The sequence below is a fragment of the Macrotis lagotis genome, chromosome 1, assembly GCF_037893015.1.
Source record: "Macrotis lagotis isolate mMagLag1 chromosome 1, bilby.v1.9.chrom.fasta, whole genome shotgun sequence".
Classification (NCBI taxonomy): Eukaryota; Metazoa; Chordata; class Mammalia; order Peramelemorphia; family Peramelidae; genus Macrotis; species Macrotis lagotis.
In genome coordinates this window covers 293,629,810-293,654,099 of record NC_133658.1, presented here as the reverse complement: position 1 = coordinate 293,654,099, position 24,290 = coordinate 293,629,810, and the positions used below count along the sequence as shown (strand labels likewise).

General features: G+C 44.5%; 2 protein-coding genes across 17 annotated transcripts; one reads left to right on the top strand and one right to left on the bottom strand.

Annotated features, from left to right (window-relative positions):
• Positions 1-24: 24 nt before the first annotated feature.
• On the top strand, positions 25-23,839 carry TTC16 (tetratricopeptide repeat domain 16). 16 transcript variants are annotated; one of them, XR_012473584.1, is made up of 13 exons: positions 193-1,426; positions 1,820-1,910; positions 2,286-2,429; positions 2,857-2,957; positions 3,057-3,183; positions 4,951-5,165; positions 6,936-7,186; positions 10,404-10,545; positions 13,905-14,070; positions 14,550-14,689; positions 15,142-15,280; positions 16,289-17,073; positions 17,744-23,837. XR_012473584.1 is itself a non-coding variant. In XM_074211097.1 (13 exons), the coding sequence occupies exons 1-12, from the start codon at positions 1,284-1,286 to the stop codon at positions 16,364-16,366; spliced, it is 1,737 nt and encodes a 578-aa protein (XP_074067198.1). In that variant the 5' UTR covers positions 193-1,283; the 3' UTR covers positions 16,367-16,376; positions 17,744-23,837. The 16 variants fall into 16 exon arrangements, 11 of the variants coding, with proteins under 11 accessions (XP_074067193.1, XP_074067194.1, XP_074067198.1 ...); XR_012473586.1 differs by having other exon boundaries at positions 16,289-17,871; positions 20,045-23,834; XR_012473585.1 differs by having other exon boundaries at positions 16,289-17,871; positions 22,816-23,823.
• On the bottom strand, positions 11,996-24,290 carry TOR2A (torsin family 2 member A). The gene is made up of 5 exons (XM_074211105.1): positions 24,093-24,290; positions 21,205-21,470; positions 20,100-20,275; positions 19,279-19,406; positions 11,996-19,135 (listed from the first exon to the last, which is right to left on the bottom strand). The coding sequence occupies exons 1-5, from the start codon at positions 24,244-24,246 to the stop codon at positions 18,885-18,887; spliced, it is 975 nt and encodes a 324-aa protein (XP_074067206.1). The 5' UTR covers positions 24,247-24,290; the 3' UTR covers positions 11,996-18,884.

The window sequence follows — 24,290 nt, the reverse complement described above, 5'->3', positions numbered from 1 at the left end:
GGGGCGGCGCCTGCGCACTGACCTCGCCCGGGCGGGCGCGCGGGGGCGGCTGCGGGGCGGCCGGGCTGGGCCGTGTGTCTCTGGGAGGAGGGCCGGAGCCGATGGCCTGGCGTCCTTGCCTGAGAGAGGGCGATCCCCGGGGGCCTCCCGGCCCAGAACACTCCAGAAGCAGATTCCCCCTGGAAGGTGAAGAGTCTGCGGCCCCCCTCGGCTCGGCGGCCCCCGGCCTCGGAGCGGGGGACCTGGGCCCGCGGGGCCCGGCCCGGTCCCTTCCCGGAGGGGCGCTTACACCCCGGCCCAGCTTCTCCCGGGCCCGGCCCCGGGGCTCCCGCTCCCCGGCTCCCCGGCTACCTCGGGACGCCTCGGAGTCGGAGCAGCCGCGTCTGTTTGCCGGAGGAATGTTCTCCCCGATACGGTGATACAGGCTCCTCCGAGGCTGGGGCTCCGATGCCGGACTCGAGTTGGCTGCTTTGTGGTGGCTTTGAGACCCTTAGGGATTCATTGTTGCCACCCGGGCCTGGAATGATAGCGTCTCACTCTTTCAGTGGTTCTGTTGAATTCTTTAGCAATTCATAAAATAACACGATTTGGGGATTGAGGGAGGGGGGAGAGGTTCCCAACAGGTAAGAAGACAACTTTAAATCTCTAAAGGGTGAAGCTGAGATGAAAAGAGTGTATATAAAGGCTAAAGAGTGTATAAAAAGAGTTCGCTGGGACACCTTGCAGGACATACAGATATAATAAGTCTAAAGGGTGTAGAATTCCTGGGGAGCAGAGTCGAGGGCGTGGCCAGCAGGAGGGGCGTGGCCTTCTGTCCTAGGTGCTTAGCAACTAACTGCCTTCCGTCTGGGAGACCCTCCTAGAGCCTTGTGGTGGTGTCTTTAATGAGAATAGGGTTTTCGGGACTTTTGTCTAAGGTCTCAGAACAATCAAAAGTTACCCAAGAAGTGAGCAGCAGGGAAGACAGCGTGGGACCAAGCAGGGTGTCCGGGTTTGGGAATCAGGAAACCTGAATTCAGGTTTGTGTCTGCCATTAACAGGGTATGTAGGGTATGTGACCATGAGAAGGCTCCCTTTCCCTTCTTTACTGTAGTTACCTCCTCTGTAACATGAATCACTTGAACTAGCTGGTTGATCGCTTCCAGTTCTAATATTGTTTGATTATGAAGTTTTGGAAAGGTAGACTAAGGTCAGATAATGATGATGGAAGGTCTTGAATGCCAAACTAAAGAATTTAGATGATCTTAAGCTCTTAAGATTCTTTGGTTCTCAGGGACAGCATTATGCCTATGGAGAAGTTACATGAGGATGAAGTTGTGAACCCAACTTTGACTCGTATCTTTGGGACCAGCATTGTTTTCCATGGACTTGACTGCTCCAAAGTGTCAGTCAAGGGTATTATCTTTACAAACAAGATCAAAGAACAGTAAGTGTGGGCCTCTCCTGTCCCCATTTCCTCCCTGCCCCCAGTCTTCTGAGAATCAAGAAATTTTAGGTTCCCCAGGAGTTAGGAAGCCTAGGTTCTAGTTCCAAGATTTACCAGTTGCTTTGTGACCTTAAGACATTTTTCTGAACCTTTTTCCTTATTTCTTAATGAGGATAATGCCTTACCTGCCAGAAGGCATTTCTCATCCCAAATTCCATGATTTTATTATTTCCTTCAGGAAACTTTGCCACTCTTCATAATGGAGCCCTTCCTTTCCTGAATTCCCATTGTACTAGACTGAGGAACACTATCTGCTTTTGCCCTCTACCTTTTCATCTTTCTTTGACTTCTCTCACCCCCAGCCTACCTGTTTGCTTGGTCATCTATCCACAGCTTTCATCGTGGGCACATCGCCATGTCCAAAGCAGAGTGGGAAAAGGCTGTACTCTCCTTCTCCAAAGCCATCACCCTCAATCCCCAGCTGGTGAGAATGGGAGAGAATGGAGAGAGCAAAAACTTTCCTCCATGACCACCTTTGCTATCCCCATACAAGGCCATGGGCAAGCAAATTTTCTTCCAATCCCCTTTCTTGGTGCTCCTTTCATTGCTCCATAGATTCCTCAATACCTTCTATACTGGATACCCATCCTCATAACTTGAATGTCACTTCCTCTTACTGCACTTCAATTTTACCTCCTGACAAATCCTCTAGGCCTTGTTTAGACCAGAGGATCTCAGAGGTCCTTTCTTTATCTGAAATTCAATGAGCTTGTTGCTTATTTTGTAGTGTAGGCTGGTTAGACTTACCATGATCAAATAAAAACTAGCTTTTCTGGGGTGTCTTCCTTCTTTATCCTAGGTGGAAGCCTATGTGCTTCGGGCTGAGTCCTATATCCAGTTGTGTGACTTTGCCTCAGCCTGCCAGAACCTTCGAAAGGCTATCATGTTATCCCCAAACCAAACCCAGTTTATAGATCGTCTCTGCTTTATCCTCTATCTACAGGTAGGTTGCCTAGCTCTGCCAGGGGATAGGGAACCACCCCTCTTTCCCCTTCCTGAGGAACTCAAGGTTTCCTGGCTCTGTCTGGGGTAAGCTATCAGTCTATCTATGACCAACTGTCTGTTTCTGCCTTACCTTGTTCTGTGCTTTTTCCACTGGGGGGACTCCACCTTTCACTCTCTCCTTCCCACTTCTCTCCTAGTCTATTTCTCTCTCTCTCACAGCACCTTTTCTACCTTTCCTATCTCTTCTTATTTCTTTCTCTAGCTCTCCTGGTCTCTCCTCATCTAAGTTTTGGTTCTTTTCAATCTGTGTCCCCCTTGTCGCCTCCTTGCTCTTCTTCCATCTCTTCCACCTTTCAGTATATACTGTTATCCTAAGAGCCTGGGAGGTGATTAGAGTCACCTATGGATGCCTGCCTCCCCACCAGGGTCAGTGTCTCTTTGAAGAACATTCATACATGAAAGCCTTGGAACTGTTTACCCAGGCTTCGGAGCTTCAGCCTCATAAATCCTCCTACCGCTTTCGCAGGTAAACCCAGGGCTTTAATGGCTAGAGGAAATGAGGCAGGGAATAGGACTGGGAGGGAAATCTCCCTCTCTTTGACATTCGCTCTTCACTTCATTCTAGCATGGCTTGCCTTTTGGCCCTGAAACATCATCAGGAATGCCTCCAGATGATCAGCAAAGAATTGAAGCAGAATTCCAACCCTGATATCTATATCCTCCGGGCTCGATTGTATAACTACTTCTTAAAGGTAGAATCCAAAGCGACCCCCGCCCCTTCTCAACAGGAGGTATGGGACCACAATTCAATCTCTAAGCTCATCTCCACAATTAGGTTTGGATGGAAATGGCACTCAGCCCCCTAAGGTTAGGATTCTGCTCTTCCCAAATCCTTCTGGAAAAAGTCAGTGTAATCAATCCCTAGGACCTCAGTTTTATTCTCAGCTCCACCCTCAACCAGTTCAGAACGTAGATGGCTTGAAGGTAGTAATATCAAACAAAATTAGGCTTTAAATGCAAGACTGAGGAGTTGTAGATTGTCTCAAAGGCAATAGATAGCCATTGAAGGTTTTTGAGTAGGGGAATGACATATGGTCCTATGCTTTAGAAATTTAAGTTCTGCAATTATGTAGAGGAACTCAAGTCAGAAGCATTTATCAAGTATCTTCTGTGTGCCAGTGCTAAGCACTGTGAATAAAAAGGTAAAAAAATAGGACTGGAGTTCACAGTCTAATAAAGGATTAAAGAGGGGAAAAAACTGGAGTCTAATTAGGAGGGTGTTGCAGTAGATCTATTGAGAAATGAAGAGATCTGGAATAGAGTAGAAGAGTGGAAGACCCTATGAGCTGAGGGAAAGGAACAGATCCAGGAGATGTTTGAAACTGAGTGAATGTAAAATGTGAAGGAGAAGAGAGTCAGGAATGACTCCCAAGATTATAGCTTACCCTGTTGAGGTTTACAAAGCACTTTAATCATCATGATCTTGAGAGAAATGGAATAAAAATGATCCCCATTTTATAAATGAGAAAACTTAAGACAGAGAGAAATATGATAATTTGCCCAGGGTCACACATAGTTGGATTCATCCTTGGTTCTCCAGATTTCTGACAGGTCTAGCAATCCTGCCTGGTGAAGTATTTCCAAATTAATGTTGGTGAGCTGTAGTCTGAGATGGCACTAGAGTATGCTGGACCAGTGGCAGGACAATTGGATCTAACTCTACCTCTGTCTTGAACTTATAGCATGACTTTTTGGGGTAAACTACTGCTCCCCATTTACTGCCTTATAAAACTAAAGTACTGGGATCAGATGGTCTTCAAGCTGCTGTCTTTCCCTAACATTCCAATGAATAAGCTCATTATGATTCTGCCTCTTTCTGAGACAGCAAAGTCAGGTGGTGCTGTGGGTGCTTGAGTGCTGGCCCAGAAGTCAGCCCAGCTCCAAGGCTTCCTCAGATATTTAACCTCTCTTTACCTAATTTTTCTTATTTGAAAATTGAGGATTACAATGGTACCTACTTTAAGAGGATCATTGTGAGGATTAATAAGATATATACAGCATTTTATGGGAAACTGGTGGTGCAGTGGGCAGAGCACCAAGCCTGGAGTCAGGAAAACTCATCTTCCTGAGGTAAAATCTGACCTCAGATACTTACTAGCTCTGAGACCCTAGGCAAGTCATTTAACCCTATTTGCCTCAGTTTCCTCATCTGTAAAATGAACAGGAGAAGGAAATGACAAACAGAAGCAGTATCTATGCTTAGAGAACTCCAAATGGGGTCACATAATCAGAAACTGAAAAACAGCTGAACAACAGCAGCACTTTGTATCAAAGAGCTATATAAATGTTAGCTATTTTTCTAACTCACAAGTTGACAAAGATGAGGCTATGCCTGTGACTTAGCCCAGCTGCCATTTTGGCCAAGACACAATATTAGGGTATGGGGAACTCATCCCTGACAATTCACAGTAACAGTTCTAACTGTTCCCCCTTGCCCCACTTCCTATACCTGATTCCAGCCAAATCAGTGTTACCAGGATCTACACCAGGCCCTCACCATTAAGCCTGAGCACCCTGAGGCCAACACACTGCTGAACAAATTGCTGATCCAGGCCAAGAGGGCCCGGGAGGAAGCAGTGAACATGGCCTTGAAGGGGAACCTGCAAGATTCTTTGGTCCGGATCAACTGTGCCATTGAAAACAGCCCAATGGACCCTTGCTACTACTTATTCAGGTATCATTGCAATAGTAATAATAAGTGATAATTAAAATGTCCTAAATATTAAAAGGGACAGCTAAGTTGTGCAGTGGATAGAGAGCTGGATCTGGAATCAGGAAAATGAGTTCAAATCTGGCCTCAGATACTTATTAGCTGTGACTGGCAAGAAATTTAGCCCTCTTTGCCTCAGGTTCCTCATCATCAGCTGGAGAAGGAAATGGCAAACCACTCCAGTATTTTTACCAAGAAAACCTTCCCCCCAACTGTGGTTATAAAGAGTCAGATGCACCTGAAAAAACAACTGAATGGCAAATAATGAATGAAAGAATGTGTAAATAGTACCTAGCATTCATAGCATTTTAACCTTTGTAAAGCTCTGTACAAATATTATTTCAGTTAGTCTTTTTCAGATGAAAGATATAAAACTTCCCCCACTTACCTATCTTTTGAAGGCCTCCACATGCCCCTAGACCCAGGATGAGATACCGCCCCTGGTCCCTCACTCCCATCCCCAGCAGGATCCTCAGCTCCTCAGCTCTTTTTTCATATGAAAGAAACTGAAGCAGAAAGTAAAGTGAGTTGTCTAGGGATTATACATGACTAATAAGTATTTGAGGTAGGATTTGAATTCAGGTCTTTTTAAATCCAGGTCCCACTCTTCATCCATTATGCCATCTCACAGCCAATAACAATTGCTGTTCTTTTTCTAGTGCTTTTCCTAATTATTTTATATTTACCTTGTGTATGCATTATTTTCCCTTGTTTTATGCACACACACACATACACACACACACTCACACACAAATATCCCACTACCCCCTTGACCCCTACCTCCACAGAATATAAGCATCTTAAGGGCACTGAGTGTTTCTTTTTTGTCTTTGTATTCCCAGCACAGTATTTGGAATATAGTTGTTGATCAGTTGATTTAAGGTTAGCCAGGTCTCATTGCCAGATTTAAGTAGTAATACAAAACCCTGTGAAGGTGATGTTGCTATTATACCCATTTTACATATGAGGAAACTGAGGCTGAGTACGTTAAGTCTCTTGCCACATAGTTGGTCTCTATCAAGGTAGGAGTCTTCCTGACTCCAAGTCCAGCACTCTGCCTACTGGGCCCCAATAGGCCCAAGGATGGACTTAAGGAGAGGCTGTGTGTCTTGGGAGTGCAGCTATCAGGTGGGGAGGGAGGAAAAACTGAGAAATCAAGATTTGGGATCTCAAAGACCCTGCTGAGGAAACTGAGTACCCTTCTTGGACAGTTTGTCTTAGAGGCAATAAAGGAGGAAGATGTGCAGTGCACTGCCTAGCCATCCATGGGGTTGGAGAAGGAGGAAGTATGTAGTCACAGGGTAGAGTCCCTGAGCCAGGGAGTCAGGGGATCTAGGATCTAGTTGTGACTTTGCCACCTTTGTTCTATGTGACCTGGGGCTAAAGGTCACATAGTGCTGTGGGAAATATCAATATGAAATATGATAGCAAGCCTTCCTTCATGATCTTAGAGTTTACCACAAAGTAGAGAATATATTCCCTTCACAAATAGGATGGGCTGAGAGAAGGAGATGACATAAGGGAATTACTCTCAGCTGGACTGATCAAAGATCACTAAGATCCTATCCAGCTCCAGCAAGTGAGATGCAAAGATCAGGGCCTGAGTCTAGGGATACGTGGGAGGTAGATGGGTACATCCCCTCCCTGTCAGCAGAAGCCTGGGCCTGCCAGGGTCTCTGTTACTGCCACCCAGTGAGTGTGATAAGCCAAACCTCCTGCCTCCTCTCCTCCCAGGGGCACACTGTTTCGGAGGCTCAAAGACTTTGATGCAGCCATTGAAGACTTTATCAAGTCCCTGGAGTTAAGTCCACAAGGTAGGGAGGTTAATGAGATCGCCAAGCAGGCCCAGCGGCAGCTGCTGCTCACTTACAATGACTTTGCAGTCTTCTGCTATACCAAGGGCGCCTATGAAGAAGGCGTGTTGCTTCTCAACAAGGCCCTACAGGGTGAAAAAAGAGAGAAGGGGATCTATATCAACAGAGGGGGTGAGCTGAGGTCCTGAGGATCCTGCTGGGGATGGGAGTGAGGGACCAGGGGTGGTATCTCATCTTGGGTCTAGGGGTATGTGGAGGGCTTCAAAAGATAGGGAGTGGTGATAGTTTTACATAAAAGTCAGAAGAAACTCTCAGTCTATATTAATAAAGGTCAGTATCTGGAGAGAAACCATACCTTGAAAAATTTTTAAATATTTTGCTTCAGGGCAGCTAGGTGGTACAGTGGAGGCATAGGCCCTGGAGTCAGAAGGACCTGGATTCAAATCTGGCCTGACATTTAATAATTACCTAGTTGTGTGACCTTGGGCAAGCCACTTAACCCCATTGCCTTGCAACAAAAAAAAAAAAAAAAGTAGGGATCTGGGAGGTCCTTGGGTCCCCTTGTTGGGAGCCAGGGTCTCTAAGCTGTTTGACACAGTCACAGCAAGAAGACTCAGGGCAGTCACACTGCCTGATGGAACAACATTTCCTTTTTTTCTTTTCTACAGTAAATGCACCCCAATCATTATTATATCTAGCTGCTTCATCTTCCAGATCCTCCTCTTCCTCAGGAGTTAATTCATCAGGAGGAGGATCTTCCTCAGGCATCTCTAAGGAGTCAACATCTCTAAGAGATGCCCTTAAGTTATTTCTAGATTTTATTAATAAAGGAGTTTCCTCAGTTGCAGCACAAACTGCAGATGATAACTTAGTATTTATTTTTTTAATTTCATGGTCAGGATCGAGAGTGTCCTTGACCAGGCTCCATAAACTGAACACATCTGTAGGAACTTTCTCTGGTCCTTGTTCTATATAATATTTTCTGATGTCTTCTACTTTTTGCCAAATATCAAGATCTATAGACCCACTTTCAGGAAACCAAGGACAGAAATTATGCACAAATGAGATGAATCGAGTGACTCGGACCTTAGAAACCTTGATTCCTCTTTTATGTAATAAAATGAGTCAGAATTTTTTATTGAAAAAGAACTCTTTGCCTACTTTTATTATTACCCATGATGTTCTTAAGATTACTGCCCTTTCTTGCCCGATATAACTCTCATCAGGGGGCCTGCAGATTCCCTGAGCAGAAACCTATCTATCCTGCTAAGAAAAAAAAAAGAGAGGGGGCATATTACCTGTCAAGTCCCTGTTCGTGGCACCAGTCTGCGGGGGTCCAGCCTCCGTGGGGTCCTTGGAACTTGACAGGAGGGATAGAGTCGGCGAAATGAGTTGAGTCAACAAGTGGGTATAGGCAGGAGCAGGTTGACTGACTGTCAGCTGCTTAGATTTATTTTTATAGTCTCAAAAATTATATGAAACAAGCAAACTATAAATCATTTCCTTGGTTACAAAAGTATACAATTTTCATCATTAATCATATAGTTCATATGGTTACAAGTTTGATCATGTAGTGGTTACAAGTGTGATTATCAATCATGTAGTTAATTTTCTTGTCCCTGCTCAGACCGTGATGACCTCAACCTGCTTGTTGCCTAGTTTGTTGCTGCATAGTAAAGTTATTAATTAAACAGAACTTTTCTTATAATAATCTTTGATATAATTTGTTTAATGGAATGCTTCTATGTTTTTGTACTGCATATGTAATGTTTTTCGATATGCTCCTTTGACAACCTATAGTGAGGGTAGCTATGTTTGTCCATCTGTCTGTTGACTCCTTCAATAACTAATTTTCCTTTCAGCCCTTGTTGGTAGATGCTACGGTTTCTATGACTTTTTATTCTTTGCCAATAAACTAAGGCTGTTAGAGTTCACATATTGGTTACCTATACTAACTATTCTATCACCATCTTTATCATATATTCCTGTGTATGATAAGGGGGGCAAAGCTGTTAATTTCCTTGGAATTCTATCTGACCCATCTTGTATCTGGTTTCCCTGTATATATTCTGACATCTCCCTGAACTCCCAGTGCTGTGTCTTCCAAAGATTTCATAATGCTGAAGCCTTTTGTATGTCTCAGGGAGAGGCAGTCCTGTTAAATTTGGACATAGTTCACAATCTGTTTTATTCAAGGAATTTCTCTGAAATCCTTCCTATATAGTCATTCCACTATTAGGATGAGTAAGTTTTACAATCAATAATAGACCTATAAATATGGGTATATGTGGAATCCCTATATATATTGAAGAAGGAAATGTTGTTCCATCAGGCAGTGTGATTGCCCTGAGTCTTCTTGCCGCGACTGTGTCAAACAGCTTAGAGACCCTGGCTCCCAACATCCCCTCCTGTGATTCTGCATCTTAAGCAAATCTAGGTCTCCACAGTAAAAAAATGGCAGAGTGAGGCTCCAGGTGCAGGGCCTTGGGCTCCAGGTGCAGGGCCTCGGGTTCCAAGTCCAAGCATCTTGAGTGCTGCTGCTGACTGAAAGGGAAGGTCTCTCATTTTTAAAGCTTCAATTCCTTGGCCTCCAGGAGCTAGCTGTCTTCCCTCAACAATACTGTCCTTTCTAGTCAGGCTCATCCTTGCAAGTCTGACTCCTGAAGTTCTTTGTTACCTTTGCCTTTGCTCTTAACTTCCTCCTTTCTTGAAGTGCCCTTTCCTTTCCTTTCCTTTCATCTCTAAAATCAATTATCAGTCCTACAGGGTCCAGCTCACAATTTACTTATCTAGGAAGCCCTTCCCAAATAATACTGGTTATTTCCTCCTCCTTAGATTTATGGCACTTAATATTTCACTGCTGGGGATTTTAATTGATAGATTGGGTTAGAGGAGCAGATTTTTCTGCCTTCCAAAGCCAGCTCTTTATCAATTTCATCACATATGGACAACTTTTCATTATTTACCTTAATAGAAGGAAGAAACATAGATAATAGAAAACAGATGATCAAAAAAATCAGTGGTTTTTTTGACTTTGGAAACAGGGCCAGGCTCACATGTTCACAAGTCTGCAGCCTACACTTTTGTCCCCTTCCACAGCTGGACCTGCCCAAGCCCCCTATACTTGGATTGAATCTAGGGGGCAGCAGTGGGGTAACAAGACCCCCTAAGAGGGATTCCCCAAGTCACAAATAAAGGGGTGGGCAAATGGAGCACTGGGAAGAGGAGAGCAGAGTCCCTACTCCTAGGTAGGGTTGAGCTGAATAAGTGGAAGAGCTGACCAGGGTGAGGAGGAGGAAGATTGTGGAGCTTGGAGGAGGAAGACTGTGGGGCTTGGGTCAGACAAGAAGACCAGGTGGTTCCCCTTTTCTCCTCTCTGCTTTCCTAGATTGTTTATTCAAGCTTGGAGAACTGGCCTTTGCTGAAGCTGATTACTTGGAGGCACTGACACTTTGCCCTGGGGACCAGGGTGCTCGATACCGCATGGGAATGCTTCAGGAGAAGCTGGGGCTTCACAAGCATCACCAGAGGTGCGTTGGGGGTCCTTGTAATGAGGAGGCTCAAGGAAGAGCCACTGGCTAATAAGTCTTCATAAGCCCTTTCTGGTGATTCAGCCTGGCACTAGGTTAGCCAGGAAGATAAATACCCCAGCAGCCTTTCCAGAGGCCTGAGCCACTGACTCTTCCTGCCAACTTCCCAGGACAGTGCCTTCTAGTTGTTTCTAGTTGCTGCTTAAGATATGACAATCAAAGAGTTTGCCTTTAGTACTCCTATGCTTCTCATCCTGTGCCCCCACCAGCAAGGATTTTCTACACCTATTTAGGAAACCTAAGTTTCAGCTTCCTAGTTAATTTGGATAGCATGCAGGACTTGGAGTCAGGAAGACTTGGGTTCAAATCTGCCTCTTAGTCTTACTAGTGGAAGAATAGGGACAAGTCATTTATAAGCCTCAGTTTCTCCTCATCTATAAAATGAGAGGTCTGATCTTGGTAACTTCTAAAGTTCCCCCCCCCTTTTTTTTTTTAGGTTTTTGCAAGGCAAATGGGGTTAAGTGGCTTGCCCAAGGCCACACAGCTAGGTAATTATTAAGTGTCTGAGACCAGATTTGAACCCAGGTACTCCTAACTCCAAGGCTGGTGCTTTATCCACTATGCCACCTAGCTGCCCCTAAAGTCCCTTTTAACTCTAAATCTATGGTCTTCTAATTAAGCAAAGAACAAAGCCTTATACTAAAATCTGAGAAGACATGATGAAAAATGAGATAAATCATGTCCTCAAGGAGTTTATAATCTATTTGTTCATGTGCCAAATGACTTTTTCTTTCCTTTGCCCCTTTCCCAAATCTCTATCTGTTGAAATCTTTTTATTTCCATGAAGTTTTCATTAAAACTTCTCTAAAATTTCTCCTGGTACTTTTTCTGGATTGTTCCTTTGCCATTTCATTAATTCCCATTAATGGGAGTTTTAAATGGGAGTTTGCACTGATTCCCATGAGGTCTGCTTCTGCTCCTCATTTTATGTTAACTGCACAATGATATTTGGTTATTGGTTTGTGTTTTTTTTTTAAGTTGTCATAAATGTAGCTAAAAAAGAGGGGTGGGAGCATAACTAGGTAGTACATTGGATAGAATACTGAACCTGATCAAAAAGACCTGAGTTCAAATTTGGCCTCAAATACTTTACCAACTGTGTGACCCTGGACAAGTCACTTTACCCTGAATATGTCTAAAAAATTTAAAAAACTTATTATAGTATTATAATTATATATATACATATAATATATAAAATTAGTATAGTATAGTAATTTATATATATGTACTTGTTTTCCCTGCTCCTTTCACCACCACCATCATTGGATTCCAAGTTTCTTAAAAGCAAAGCCAATGGGGGCGGCTAGGTGGCATAGTGGATAAAGCACCAGCTTTGGAGTAAGGAGTACCTGGGTTCAAATCCGGTCTCAGACACTTAATAATTGCCTAGCTGTGTGGCCTTGGGTAAGCCACTTAACCCCATTTGCCTTGCAAAAACCTAAAAAAAATAAAAAGCAAAGCCGTTGTCATTTCTATCTTCAACATCTAGTACGGTGCTTTGCATATGGTAGGCAAAATTTTAATAGTTATTTATTTGAATTGAATGAATGGGGGGGTATAAAACAAATTCACAAATTGAAGCAGTGCTTATTGACTCTTCCCCTCCCACCAAAATCATGGGGGATTGAGAGGAAATTTATGAGAAAGGTTTCTGAACTCTTGGGGCAAAAGGTGCTGTAAAAAACTTAGGATACACTAAGTTGAAAGCAATCCCAGAGATTATCACATCAAACCTATTAATTTTAGAAAGGAAATAGGCTCAAGGAAGGGAAGAGATTTTTTCAGAATTATGGGTAGAACCATGAGTAGAATCCAGAACTTCCAACTCTCAATTCCACACATTTTCTTTTTTCCCCTTTTAATATTTTAAGTTTGCTTTTTTTATATTACTGTCAGTAATATAACTTGACCTTATAACAGATAAAGTTAAGCATAATGGATCAGCATATAGATCAAATGGCCAAGTCTGAAAATGTATGTTGCATTCTGTAGCTATTGTCCTTTAGTGTATTTTCTGTGCTGCTATTTTAATGGTCTTCTCTCAGGACTATGCATGGACCTAAATAAAATGGAAAAAATTGGGGACTGAATAAACTTGGAGAAATTAGAGTTGCAAGATTTAAGGTGTTTTTTTAAATAGGATCATTACAGTATATATTCTCAGTACCACATGGTACCTTTACAAAAATCAATCATGTGCTAAGGGCAGAGAGAATTTATAAACAAATTGAAGAAATATTAAACACATCCTTTATAGATTACAATACAATAAAAAATAGTATTCAATATAGAGAACACACATCAAAGATACAGACCTAAATGAAACTTGTTAATGACATTCTAAATGAGTATATAAAAGAACAGATCATAGAAATAGTTTATAATGGTCTGAAAAAGAATAATGAGACTATAATATACCACAATTTTTGATATTCAGCTAAAGCCTTCCTTAAAGGAAATGTCCATAACATGTATTTACAAAATATAAAAAGAGAAAATGAAATGAATTTTTTTGCTACCTATCAGGTGATGCTGTTACTGATAATAATATTGTTGTCCTTCATTCTTTTTTTTTTTTAGGTTTTTTTGCAAGGCAAATGGGGTTAAGTGGCTTGCCCAAGGCCACACAGCTAGGTAATTATTAAGTGTTTGAGACCGGATTTGAACCCAGGTACTCCTGACTCCAGGGCCGGTGCTTTATCCACTGCACCACCTAGCTGCCCCATTGTCCTTCATTCTTGAAGAAGACCATGACATCAGGGAGGTGATGCCATGGCAAGCATGTGAATTGGATTTGGTGGGGGCGGGCGCTGTGCTAAGTCATCAGCCTCACTGTCTCCTCCAGAGCCATCTGTGTCCAGTGACCAGATATGAATCAGGATGACTGGAGATATCCTTGGAAGTGAGGCAATCAGGATGAAATGACTTGCCTGGGGTCATAGTGTTGCCCAAAGGAAGCCTTTGTTTTTTTGTTTTTTGCAAGGCAATGGGGTTAAATAATTTGTTCAAGATCACTCAACTAGGTAATTATTACGTGTTTTAGGCCAGAATTGAACTCAGGTTCTCAGGACTCCAGGAATGGTGCTTATCCACTGCAAATATCTAGCTGCCTACATGCTACTGATGTTGATCCTTAGGAATGAAGGCTAGGAAGGAAGGAGCCTCCTGCTTAAGTCTCACAATTTTCTAGTCACATCAAACCTTTCAGTCCCGACACTAGACTAGCGTTAGTTTTCATGCTTGTGTTCAGACATACTTCATTGGCTGTCACAAAGATTGATTCTTCCTACTATTTCTAGACAATATCACAAGGCTGAAAAATACTTCTCTTCAGCTATTGAGTACAACCCGGAGAAAGCGAACTTCTATCTCCTCCGTGCCAAAAGTCGCCTAATGCTGCAGGATATTTTTGGGGCTCGTCAAGATGTTGCTACCCTGTTGCTTCTCAACCCCAAACACCCTCAGGTGGGCTGTGCACACCTGTCTTCCTTCAACCTGGCCCAATTCAGTGGTATTCAACAAAGAACTTTCTGCAAGGCACTATATTTGGCCCTGTGGATACAAAGGTTTTTTTAAAAATTAGATAATTCTCATCTATAAGGTGCTTACATTTAAGTGTATAATTCATATATAAATCAGTATATGAGTGATAAGGGAAGTAAAAGATGCAGAAAAGGTGCTTTATAAAAAATCTGAGGGGGAAATTCCTTTGTAGCAGTTCTGATTAGTGGGAGCTAGAATGATTTTTCATTTCCTATAAATTTTAGAAATAGTTTATAACTATTCATAGCTACAGAAGCTCGGCTGTTGTACTAGTAACACCTAAATACAAAGATTATTCTTTTAAGTTCACAAGTTATGCAACAAGAGTCCAGTTTCCCTAGAGCAGACTTGAGAATTTCAAGTCCGTGACTCTCAGTTAAACTTCCCTCTCTTCCTCACAGCTAGTTCCTATGATGGCAAACCTCTTCCCTGGTCAATCTACGGAGTCTGTGCTGAACAGCAAGACAATGGTGATGGCTAAAACCATCCTGGAGAGGGCGATGCAGAGCTATCTTTTCCAGGAACCCCTGGATGACCTGGGGTGAGTTTCCTCTCAGAAGGTAGAGGTAGACCCAGGGAACAATGCTAGATGGGATCTGGGTCATATAAAAGTGGAGGAGGGGGGGTAATTGGCTTTCCTAGTAAAGAAAACAGGGTCAGGGCGGCTAGGTGGCGCAGTGGATAAAGCACTGGCCTGGAGTCAGGAGTACCTGGGTTCAAATCTGGTCTCAGACACTTAATAATGACCTAGCTGTGTGGCCTTGGGCAAGCCACTTAACCCCATTTGCCTTGCAAAAACCTAAAAAAAAAAAAAAGAAAACAGGGTCCTGAGTTCTGGGGACGTCTATGGACAAAATAGCTGGGCTAATCCCACCACATTCCATGTTTATCCAGGTGAAATCTGGTTCAAACAAACACTCAGGCTAATCTTGAATGAGGAAAAGAGAAATCCACTAACCTCTGTGGATGCCACTGACCTTTCTTTTCTTGCAGACTCCAGAACAAGGGTGCTTCTCCAGAGAAGGATGTGAATAAGAGTCAAGACTCCAAACCCACCACAGAGCAGGCCCCTTACTCTGGAGAGACAAGGATCTGTAACAACATTCCTTTGATTCCCACAGCAGAGATCCAGGCAAGCAAAGGGAGGTGGAAAGTTTTGTTCCTAGGGACTCAACATCTTGCAGATTTCAGACCTAGGGAGGGTCTGAAACCTTTGTTTCTCAGCTCTTAACATCCTACTAAAATTGGGTTGGTAAGGCCACACCATTAAGGCTACAAGGTTAAGGCCTCATTTTTTTTTTTTTTTTTTTTAGGTTTTTGCCAGGCAGTGGGGGGTTAAGTGGCTTGCCCAAGGCCACACAGCTAGGTAATTATTAAGTGTCTGAGACCGGGTTTGAACTCAGGTACTCCTGACTCCAGGGCCAGTGCTCTATTCACTGTACCACCTAGCCACCTCTCAGGCCTCATCATAGAGGGCCATTGATAGACTCCACAAACAATTCATTCTCTTACTTGGTCATGATAGGGAGGGGACACTAGGCTCTCTGAAGCTGTTTCTGGCAAGGTCTGCCAAACTGAAAAGATTTCAAATAAAGGCCCAACAGCAACCTGCCTGCCTGTCTTCCACAAACTGTTCAACCTAGGCAATAGGGCATTCTCAAATCACTATATCTACTATCTTAATTTATTACCAAGTCAGTTTTACATAATTAAACTCCATCTGCATGGGTAGAATTTAGACAGAGGCACTTGCAGAATTGGAGATCCTTGAAAGGCACATTCAAAGCAGGATGGCCAAGATAGGGAAAGCCTCAAAAAAAAAAATGGCCTTATAGGATTAAAAAAAATTTCTTTGGTCTAGAGAAAAATTAATTGGCGAATGATGGGAGACTCTTCACATAACTGAAGAGGTGTCATATGGAGAATATATGGCTTACTCTGGAATCTAGATTTGAAAGTTATAGGGAGGCTAATTTAAACTAGACATAAGAAATTCCAAATGACTGGCACTGTCCAGCAGTGGAAAATGAGGAAGTGGCCTCTGGTACTCTGGATTCCTTCCTGCCTTGGGGAAGAGAATTGTTGAAACTAGCTGGTCTCCAAGTTCCCTTCTAACTCTAAGATTCTATGGTTCCTTAAGGATCAGACTCTGATCCAGAACAACTTGAAGCCAGCAGTGAGACGAGAGGGACGGCCTAGCAGCTGCCCAAGGGACTAAGGTTCTCCTGGTAAGTTATGAACCCAGATCTTCCTCACCAGGTTGGGGAGCATGAGTTCTGGCTCCTTTCCTTCTGCAACCAGAGGCTTAACAAATTTCTAACTCTGCAGGATCACCCTAGATAAGTCACTTCCACTCTTTAGGCCTGTTACCTATTTATTTGCAAGAACCACACTAATGTATATAGAATGCTATAAGGTGGTTGGAGCCTGTCACCTTTCTGCCCATAACCAGGTTGAACCTCAGCTGTTGGCTACCAGACTTGAACATGGCCTGCTGTGCTCATGTGCTCAGTGGACCCTTGACATAGTCTTTGAGTCTACAGGAACAGTGCCTCATCCCCCTCACCCCATAACAGGGCCATGAAATGGAGGCACCTGATAAGAGCACATTTGTATGGAGGTTTGTGATGTGTGCTGCCTCATTTGATTATCACAGTAACTCTGGGAGGTAAGGCAGGGATCCTTACTCCACTCTACAGATAAAGTGGAGGCCCAGTGAAGGGAGGATAATCCCAGGTTCACTGCTCTCCACTGTACCACCTTGTCTCACAAGAAGAGGCTTGCTGTAGAATGGAGGGGCCAGACCTGGTCTCAGAAGATAGTTCCAGGGGAATCTTGCACAAATAGCTTAACCTATCCCAGCCTGTTTTCGGCCATAGGACTAGATGGCATTTGAGACCTCTTCCAACTCTACAGTCCTCTAAGGTAAGTGGTGCAAGTGTTATTTTTGCTTGACCAATGTGGAAACAGACTCAGTGGTTAAGGGCTAGTCAGTATTAGAACCAGCATTTGAACCCAACAAGCCTCCTGACTCCAAAGCCAATGAGCTCTCTTTGTGTTCAGCCATGCTGCAATATAGGGAGACTGGATCTGACTCAAAAAAGTCTGTCTAGAGTTATGATTCCATAATCTTGTGTCAGCACTCTCTGGAACTGGTGCTGTATTCATATTGTGCTGGCAGAGAGGATACCTGGGTCTTCCTCCCAGCCCTCTTCTCAACTTTTGATGGGACTTACTAAAAATCAACTCCTTGGGTCAGGGAAAATCAAGGGTTCTAGGGGCCCAAAGGAGCGTTTCCTGTGGCTAAAGCCTGATAGAAGGCCTTAGGATCAAAGAGAAACATCTCCCTCTGAGGAACTATCTGATCACCACCTGCAAGGAGAGAGGCAACCTCTTCTTTTTCACTATTGATTTTTTTTTTACAAGGCAATGGAGTTAAGTAGCTTGCCCAAGGCCACACAAGCTAGGTAATTAAGTGTCTGAGGTCAGATTTGAACTCAGGCACTCCTGACTCCAGGGCCGGTGCTCTATCTACTGTGCCACCTAGCTGCCCCTCAAGAGGCAACCTCTTTAATGTACTTTCATATCTTCATAGGGCAGCCCCCCTCCTCGGAGGACAAAAAGACTGCTGCCACAAAGGCAAAGGTGAAGGCAAAACTGCAATGGTCTGTCTTTGAACCAAGACGTTGACAACTCTGGCTTTTCTTTCCCCAACCCTAACAGGTGGGCACTGGTTATATTCACCCTTGTATTTTTTGGGGAAAGGGGCAGGTCTATGAGATAGACCTCGTGACACTGAGGGAAACCCCTCAGCTCCTTTTCCAACTGCTATGAGTCTCCAGCCTATTTTATACCCCATCAGTCCCTGCCCCTGGGCCTTCTTTCTAGAAAAAGCCAAGATTTCTCCAGTCAGAAGCAATAAATGTCTGGATATGCTTTTTTTCTGGTCCCTTAAATAAGTTTATTTTGTATACTTTTCTTCATTACAAAATTAAAAACATTTAAAGCAGGCTCTGTTAAAGAGCAGCTTGTTAGACTGAGGTAGTCTCAGAATCTCCATCTTTGTACCTGCTGGGAAAGCTGGGAAGATGGTTGGGTTTTAAGTTCCCTGACTTCCTGATGTTCCCCCAGGCAATGGGGACTTGGCATTGGTATGGGGGAAGGTGGAAAGGGGTTTATGTGGCTGGGGGTTTGTCTAGGAGAGAGAAGCTGCCCTCTTCATGAGACTGGAGAGAACATTAACTTCACAGGGGGTCTTGCAAGCTTCTAGTGGGGGGGGGATGACTGACAGACATGGTCCCTGAGTCACTAAATCACAGCATCAGCATCAATTTAAATAAGGCTCAGAATTGGGTTGGGAGAAAAGAATTTGGACTTGGCTTAGATGTTTCAGACAGGAACTTTGGGCTAGGAGGTAGGGGAGATGGTATGAAGGGACAGGAAGGCAAGTGATGCAAAGATGTCTTCAAACCAGCAGAGCAACATCCAAATCTTCTGCCCCTCCCCCCTTCCCCTGCTGCCATCAGTCTGGAATGTACCCAAAGTGGTAAAAATTAGATTTGCCTATCTGCCCTTAGCCCTTTGCTCCTTGGGCTACCAGGTCTGCCCTGTTTACACTCTCTGGAAGGCCTGGGACAAAGGTCATTCTCCCAGCAGCAAATCTGGATCAAAATTCCTAGGCTGTCTCTTGATAGAGCAGATGGAGGGGCAAAGGGAAAGGAATTGCTCCTTCCGACTCATAGGAAGAGGGTGATTCGAGAAGCAACAGTCTTGCAACCATTGGAAGAAAAAAGCTGTTGTTCTTCAGGGAAGAAGGCAGTTCCATCCAGTATAGCCTGGATCACCTCTTCTTCCTCCTGCTGGGGCAGATCCAATTGGGCCAGTTCATTGATCACGCAGTGCCGGACATGGTGGCGCTGGAGGGGCAGGAAGGGGACTAGCAAGTCCAAAAGCTGGTCTTCTACAATTCCTGACTGATAGAAACCATCTGAGGGTGAGAGAGAAGAGGGAAGATGCTGGGTCAGGAAATGAGTCACCTGATGAGGGCACAGATCTAGAATACCCCATAGGAAAGGAACCATGAGGACTAAACAGAAGTGAGTTGATTGGATAGATAGGCAAAGGACTTACGCTGGGGGTTGTCTGAGATAGCCATAGAGATGGCAGGTTCTAGATCTTGAAGCTGGAGCTCCTCTCGGTCTCTGTGGGCATGCCAGGCATCCAGTGCTAGCTGATTGATTTGCTCCCCGCCAGCATTGCTAGAACCCCAAAGCAAGGAAGGCAGGCCATAGATCGGACAAAGGTGGGAGAAGGTCTGGTTCTCATCTAATGGTGTATGGACACAACCCAGGACACAGGTCTGAAGCCTAGCTCTTCCTCAGACTCATTTAAACATTAGAGGAAAGTATCTTTTCCTCTTAGGGTTTCTCTTTAGCCTTGATCATCAAATGTGTCTAGATAGTCCTTTAGTTAAGTGGATTTTCACCTTTTGTTTCATTTGATCCTCTCAACAAACTTGTGAGGAAGTCTTGGCAAGAGGAGGGGGTATATGATTGCCTTTTTACAGGTGAGAAAACTGAGGCCATTAGAGGTGATGGGAAATAGGCAAAGTCATGCAACAATTTCATTGTAGACCTAGTACCAGCACCCAGGTCCTCAGTGTTGCCTTTTATAAAAGGGGATTCTTACCTGCTCTTTTACCAGTATCATGAGGAGGAAACAGATTAGATTAAAATGATGCTTGGAGATCTTAAAAGGATAAACAAATCACTGTGAATAATAACCAAGGTTCAAAAGCTCTAGGATTTTCCCCATGTCATTTTTATAGGGCTCATGTAATTAATTCTGAGGGAAAGTCCTAGTTCAGACTGGTGGGATGGCCCTTCTCTGTTGACAGTTCCGACCGCTGGGCCCAACCCTTCCAGTCCCACCTCAAGAAGTGCTTTCCCTACCTGAGAAAGATGAAGATGGCTTTTCGGTAGTTGGTACCATAGACCACCCAAGAAGGTCCCAGAAAGGGACGGAGTACACCTAACAGCCCTGGGTGCATCTTGTCCACCTCGTCAAAGAGGAAGAGGGAACGGCCACAGGTTGTGAGGTTCCCCAAAATCCATTGCTTCAGGTCACTCTGTAAGAGGAACACAAGGGGCAAGAAAAGGTAGTATAGAGACTTAGGGTAAGAAAAGGTTAAGATTGGGCTAGAGATGGAGGTGTGTGAGAAAAAGCCAGAGAGGTCACCCTCCAGTCCATCCAGTATGAGACGCCTACCCTCAGAGGAGAAATACCCCAGGACAGGATTTCAGATCAACCAGGGAATTGACTGCCTTCACTCGGATGTTCCCTTTTCAATGGTTTCCCACAGCTGGTGGTAGATCTGTATTGACTTGCACTTTTCCATCAATTATACTACAACCCCTTACCATTTTTAATAGTAATTTTTTACTTCTCAAAGCTCTTTCACATATATCCTCTCACTTAAATCTTTGGACAAATGAGTAGGCCTTATTCTTCCCATTTTTTAGATGATGAAACTGAGGCAGAAATGAAGAGACTTGTCCAGGGTCACTTGGTCACATGAAAAGATAGCTGGCTAGGGTAGCAAAACCTAAAGCCCAAATTACTGTTCCCTGAAAAAACAGACCACAGATGAGATAACTTTAGAGCAAGAAAGGAGTTCATAGGTGTCTCTTCATACAAGGAAGCTAAAGCCCAGGAAAGGAGTTGTCCAAGGTTTCATAGGGAGTAAGTAGCCAGACTGGGATTCAAACCCAGGTCCTCTTGATTCTAAATTGTTTTTTTATTACATGACTGTCATATTAAACACTAGGCCCCTTTGAGTAAGAAGTATTCAAAAACACCAGCCAAATGTCCATCAGTTACCTTGTATAAATTAGACCAGAGAAGGACAGTCTAATTTAGAGGCAGAAAGAGGAAATCTGGCTTCTACCTCATCTTGCCAAACTCCCAACTTGCTCTGTAGTCTTAAGCCAGGTGATTTCCCATTGGGTGCTTTGGACCCCAGCACTCAACCTGATCCTGGTGGGTGGGAAGGCTTACCTGGTAGCGCTCTATCTGCTCTGCATGGGGAAAGTGGATGACAGGAGAAAAGTGATGCACATGGGGACTGGCCATCCCCTCTCGGAACAGGTACTGGACCACCATGGAACTGACATAGGATTTGCCTGTGCCAGTCCAGCCATGGAACGACATCACCAGGGGTTTGGTTGGCACTGGATTCTCCACAAAAGCCTTCAGCTCTTTTATTACCAATTGTCTTACCAGATGCTGCCCCGCCAAGTGCTGGGCCAAATCACACTCTAGGCCTGGAGAAGGGGAAAAAGAGGGTCCAGGCAAGCTGGCAAGAGATCACTTGGTCCCCATGGGGATCTCAGGGTAAGGGAGGCAGCTTAATACCAGAAAGGGGATCTATGAACCCAGTTCCTCCATTCCCACAAGGATCCCTGGTTTCACTTCTCTGCCTTTATTTACATAAAAACAAAGCCCCTTAGATGATATATCTCAGCCTCTCTGAACTTGTGGTCAATGAACACTTACCCTCTCCCTAATGTATATGTACTTCATAATCTGCTCTTTGGAACCAAGTATAAAACCACATTTTCAGTGTAAGATTTCCTTCTTAGTTCCTGATTCTGTCATCTAGCATGTTAACTATCCTTCCCAGCTTCGTGTTCTGCACAAATTGGATAGCTGTCTATAATTGCATATGAGCCACTGATAGGCATCCTGAAGAAAGCAGAGCCTTACAAAGGTCATTAGATACTAGGTTGTCATCAATTAACCAGTTAGTACATTTTTTTCTATACCTGACCTTTATAGTGCCTTGTTCTCAGAGGCCTAGTATCCCCAACCAAAATCAAAGAAACTCTTCCCTCAAAGCCTCCTGCCAGAAACTCACAGATTAGCTTCCCCTACTAGGGGCTCTCAAAACCAACTAGAAAAAAGGATTCTTTAGACCCCCTATTTCTGTGACTCAATTCCAATTTCCCAATCCTAAATCTGAAGATAACAGTTCTGTAGTGCTTGAATGTTTGAAAAGCATTGGACGTGATCTCTTTTGATGTCTATAACAATCCTTTAAGGTAGATTGTTATTGTTATCCACAGTTTTTTGGGCGGATGGGGGAAGAGAGTCTGATTTCATCAGTGTAGAGCTCATCAATGAGCAAATTCCTACCAACATAAATCAGTAACTGATCTACAATTTGTCTTATCTGGGGCAGTGTAAAATCTGCATTTTATGAGAAAACAGATTCAGGGAAGTTACATGACTTGCCCTGGGTTATGTGGCTAGTGTCAGAGGCAGGATTAGAATTTGAGGTCGTCTTGATCCTGGACTCTTATTGACTAGGATGTGTTTCAGTTGTTTCTTCAAAGTCTTTTCCAATTGTTTGTGACCCCCATCTGAGGTTCTTGACAAAAATAATGAAATAGTTTACCATTTCCTTCTCTGGATTATTTTACAAATGAGGAAACTGAAACAGTTAAATGACATACCCAGGGAGATACAGCTGGTGTCTGAGGTCAGATTTGAACTCCCAGGAATGGTACTCTAGCCGATGCCCTATGATATATTGCCTCATAATTTTTGTTAACAGCCTGCATCCTCTCCCAGGAGCCTTAGAGTCATAGTCTCCTCATCTCATTCTAGATCTCCTTGTGTCCAGTTCCATCTATTATTCTCCCTTTGTGTTTCTACTCTGAAGAACCTCGAGGGTCTCCAATTCCCAATTCAGGTAATCCCAATCCCAGTAGTTCCTGCTCACCAGTCCTCATCATTGGTCCAGTATTCAAGTCTCTCTCTTTTCCAGGCCAAAAATCCATTTCCCCAGTTTTAGCCCTAATTTTAACCAATCTAAAGTAATCCAATAAGCATTAATCCTACTCTATGCAAAACACTACTAGGAGCCTGAGGAACAAGAAACAGCCCCTGTCCTCAAGGAGCTTACATTCTACTTGGGGGCAGGAGACATAAACAAATATATATATATATGATAATTTGGGGAGGACAAATATTCCAACAATTTTATGGGGATTTAGAAAGGCCATGAGATGGCCCAGGGTTGAACCATGAAGGAAGCTAGGTTCTCCAGTATCTAGATTTGATTGCATCAGTTTAGAAGGCCAGTTTGTGATTTAAAGAGCATTAAGAGGTGAGTGATGTGCAATAAACCTGGTTGGATATTTTATATGCTACCCTGGCATCGCTATTTTAACCTAGACAAGAGGGAACCCCTGGAACTTCCTGAACAGGAGAGTAACACTGTGGAGAATGGGGGGAGAGAATGTCTACCAGTGAGGAGTACAATGAGGAGACGGGAGGAATAGCCTAGACTTGAGGTGAAGGAGGTCAGAATTAAAGTGGCAGGGGTCATCTGAGTGTAAAGGATCGGACGCAAGAGATGTTATAAAGGCAAAATCAACAAAACTCCTTAACTAGTGCTTATAAGAGGAGGAGGAGCCCGGCCTTAGGTCCTAGGTCTGCCTTAGCTGGTTACCCCAACCTCTTCCAGGCCCCAGTCAAAGGATTTAGAATCAGAAAGGAGCCTGGCTATCATCCACTCCAGTGGCCACAGAGGAGACGTGATTCGCCTAATGATCACACAGGGCATCAACCACAGTGTATCCTACGGCTTCCCTGGCCCTGATCCCAGTCCCTGGCCCCGTGGGTCCCCCAGCTCCCAGGCGCCGCTTGCCTGGCCCTGGCCCTGGCCCTGGCCTCAGTCCGGTCTCACGACCCTCTCTTCCCTCCTCTTTCCCCCGTCATCCCTAGCCTCGGACCGAGTCCTGCAGCCCCCGAACCGCTGCTCCCCTGGGCCCAGCAGGGCGCCCCGCCTGGGGCTCCCGGGCCCGGCCCCGCACCGCGGGCCGCCGAGCCCGAAGCCCGGCCCCCGGGGCCCCGCCCCCAGCCGCCCAGCCCGCGCTTACCCCGGAGGTCGGGTCGGAAGTCGCACTCGCAGAAGGCGCCGAAGCCGCAGCTCAGCGAGCCCAGGTCCCAGGCGGCGGCCGCGGCGTGCACCAGCCCCAACAGCCCGAGGAAGCAGAGCCGCCGGGCCCAGGCCGGGGCGACTCCGGCCGCCATATCCCGGAGCCGCAGCAGTTGCAGCAGTTCCAGCAGGGCCCGCG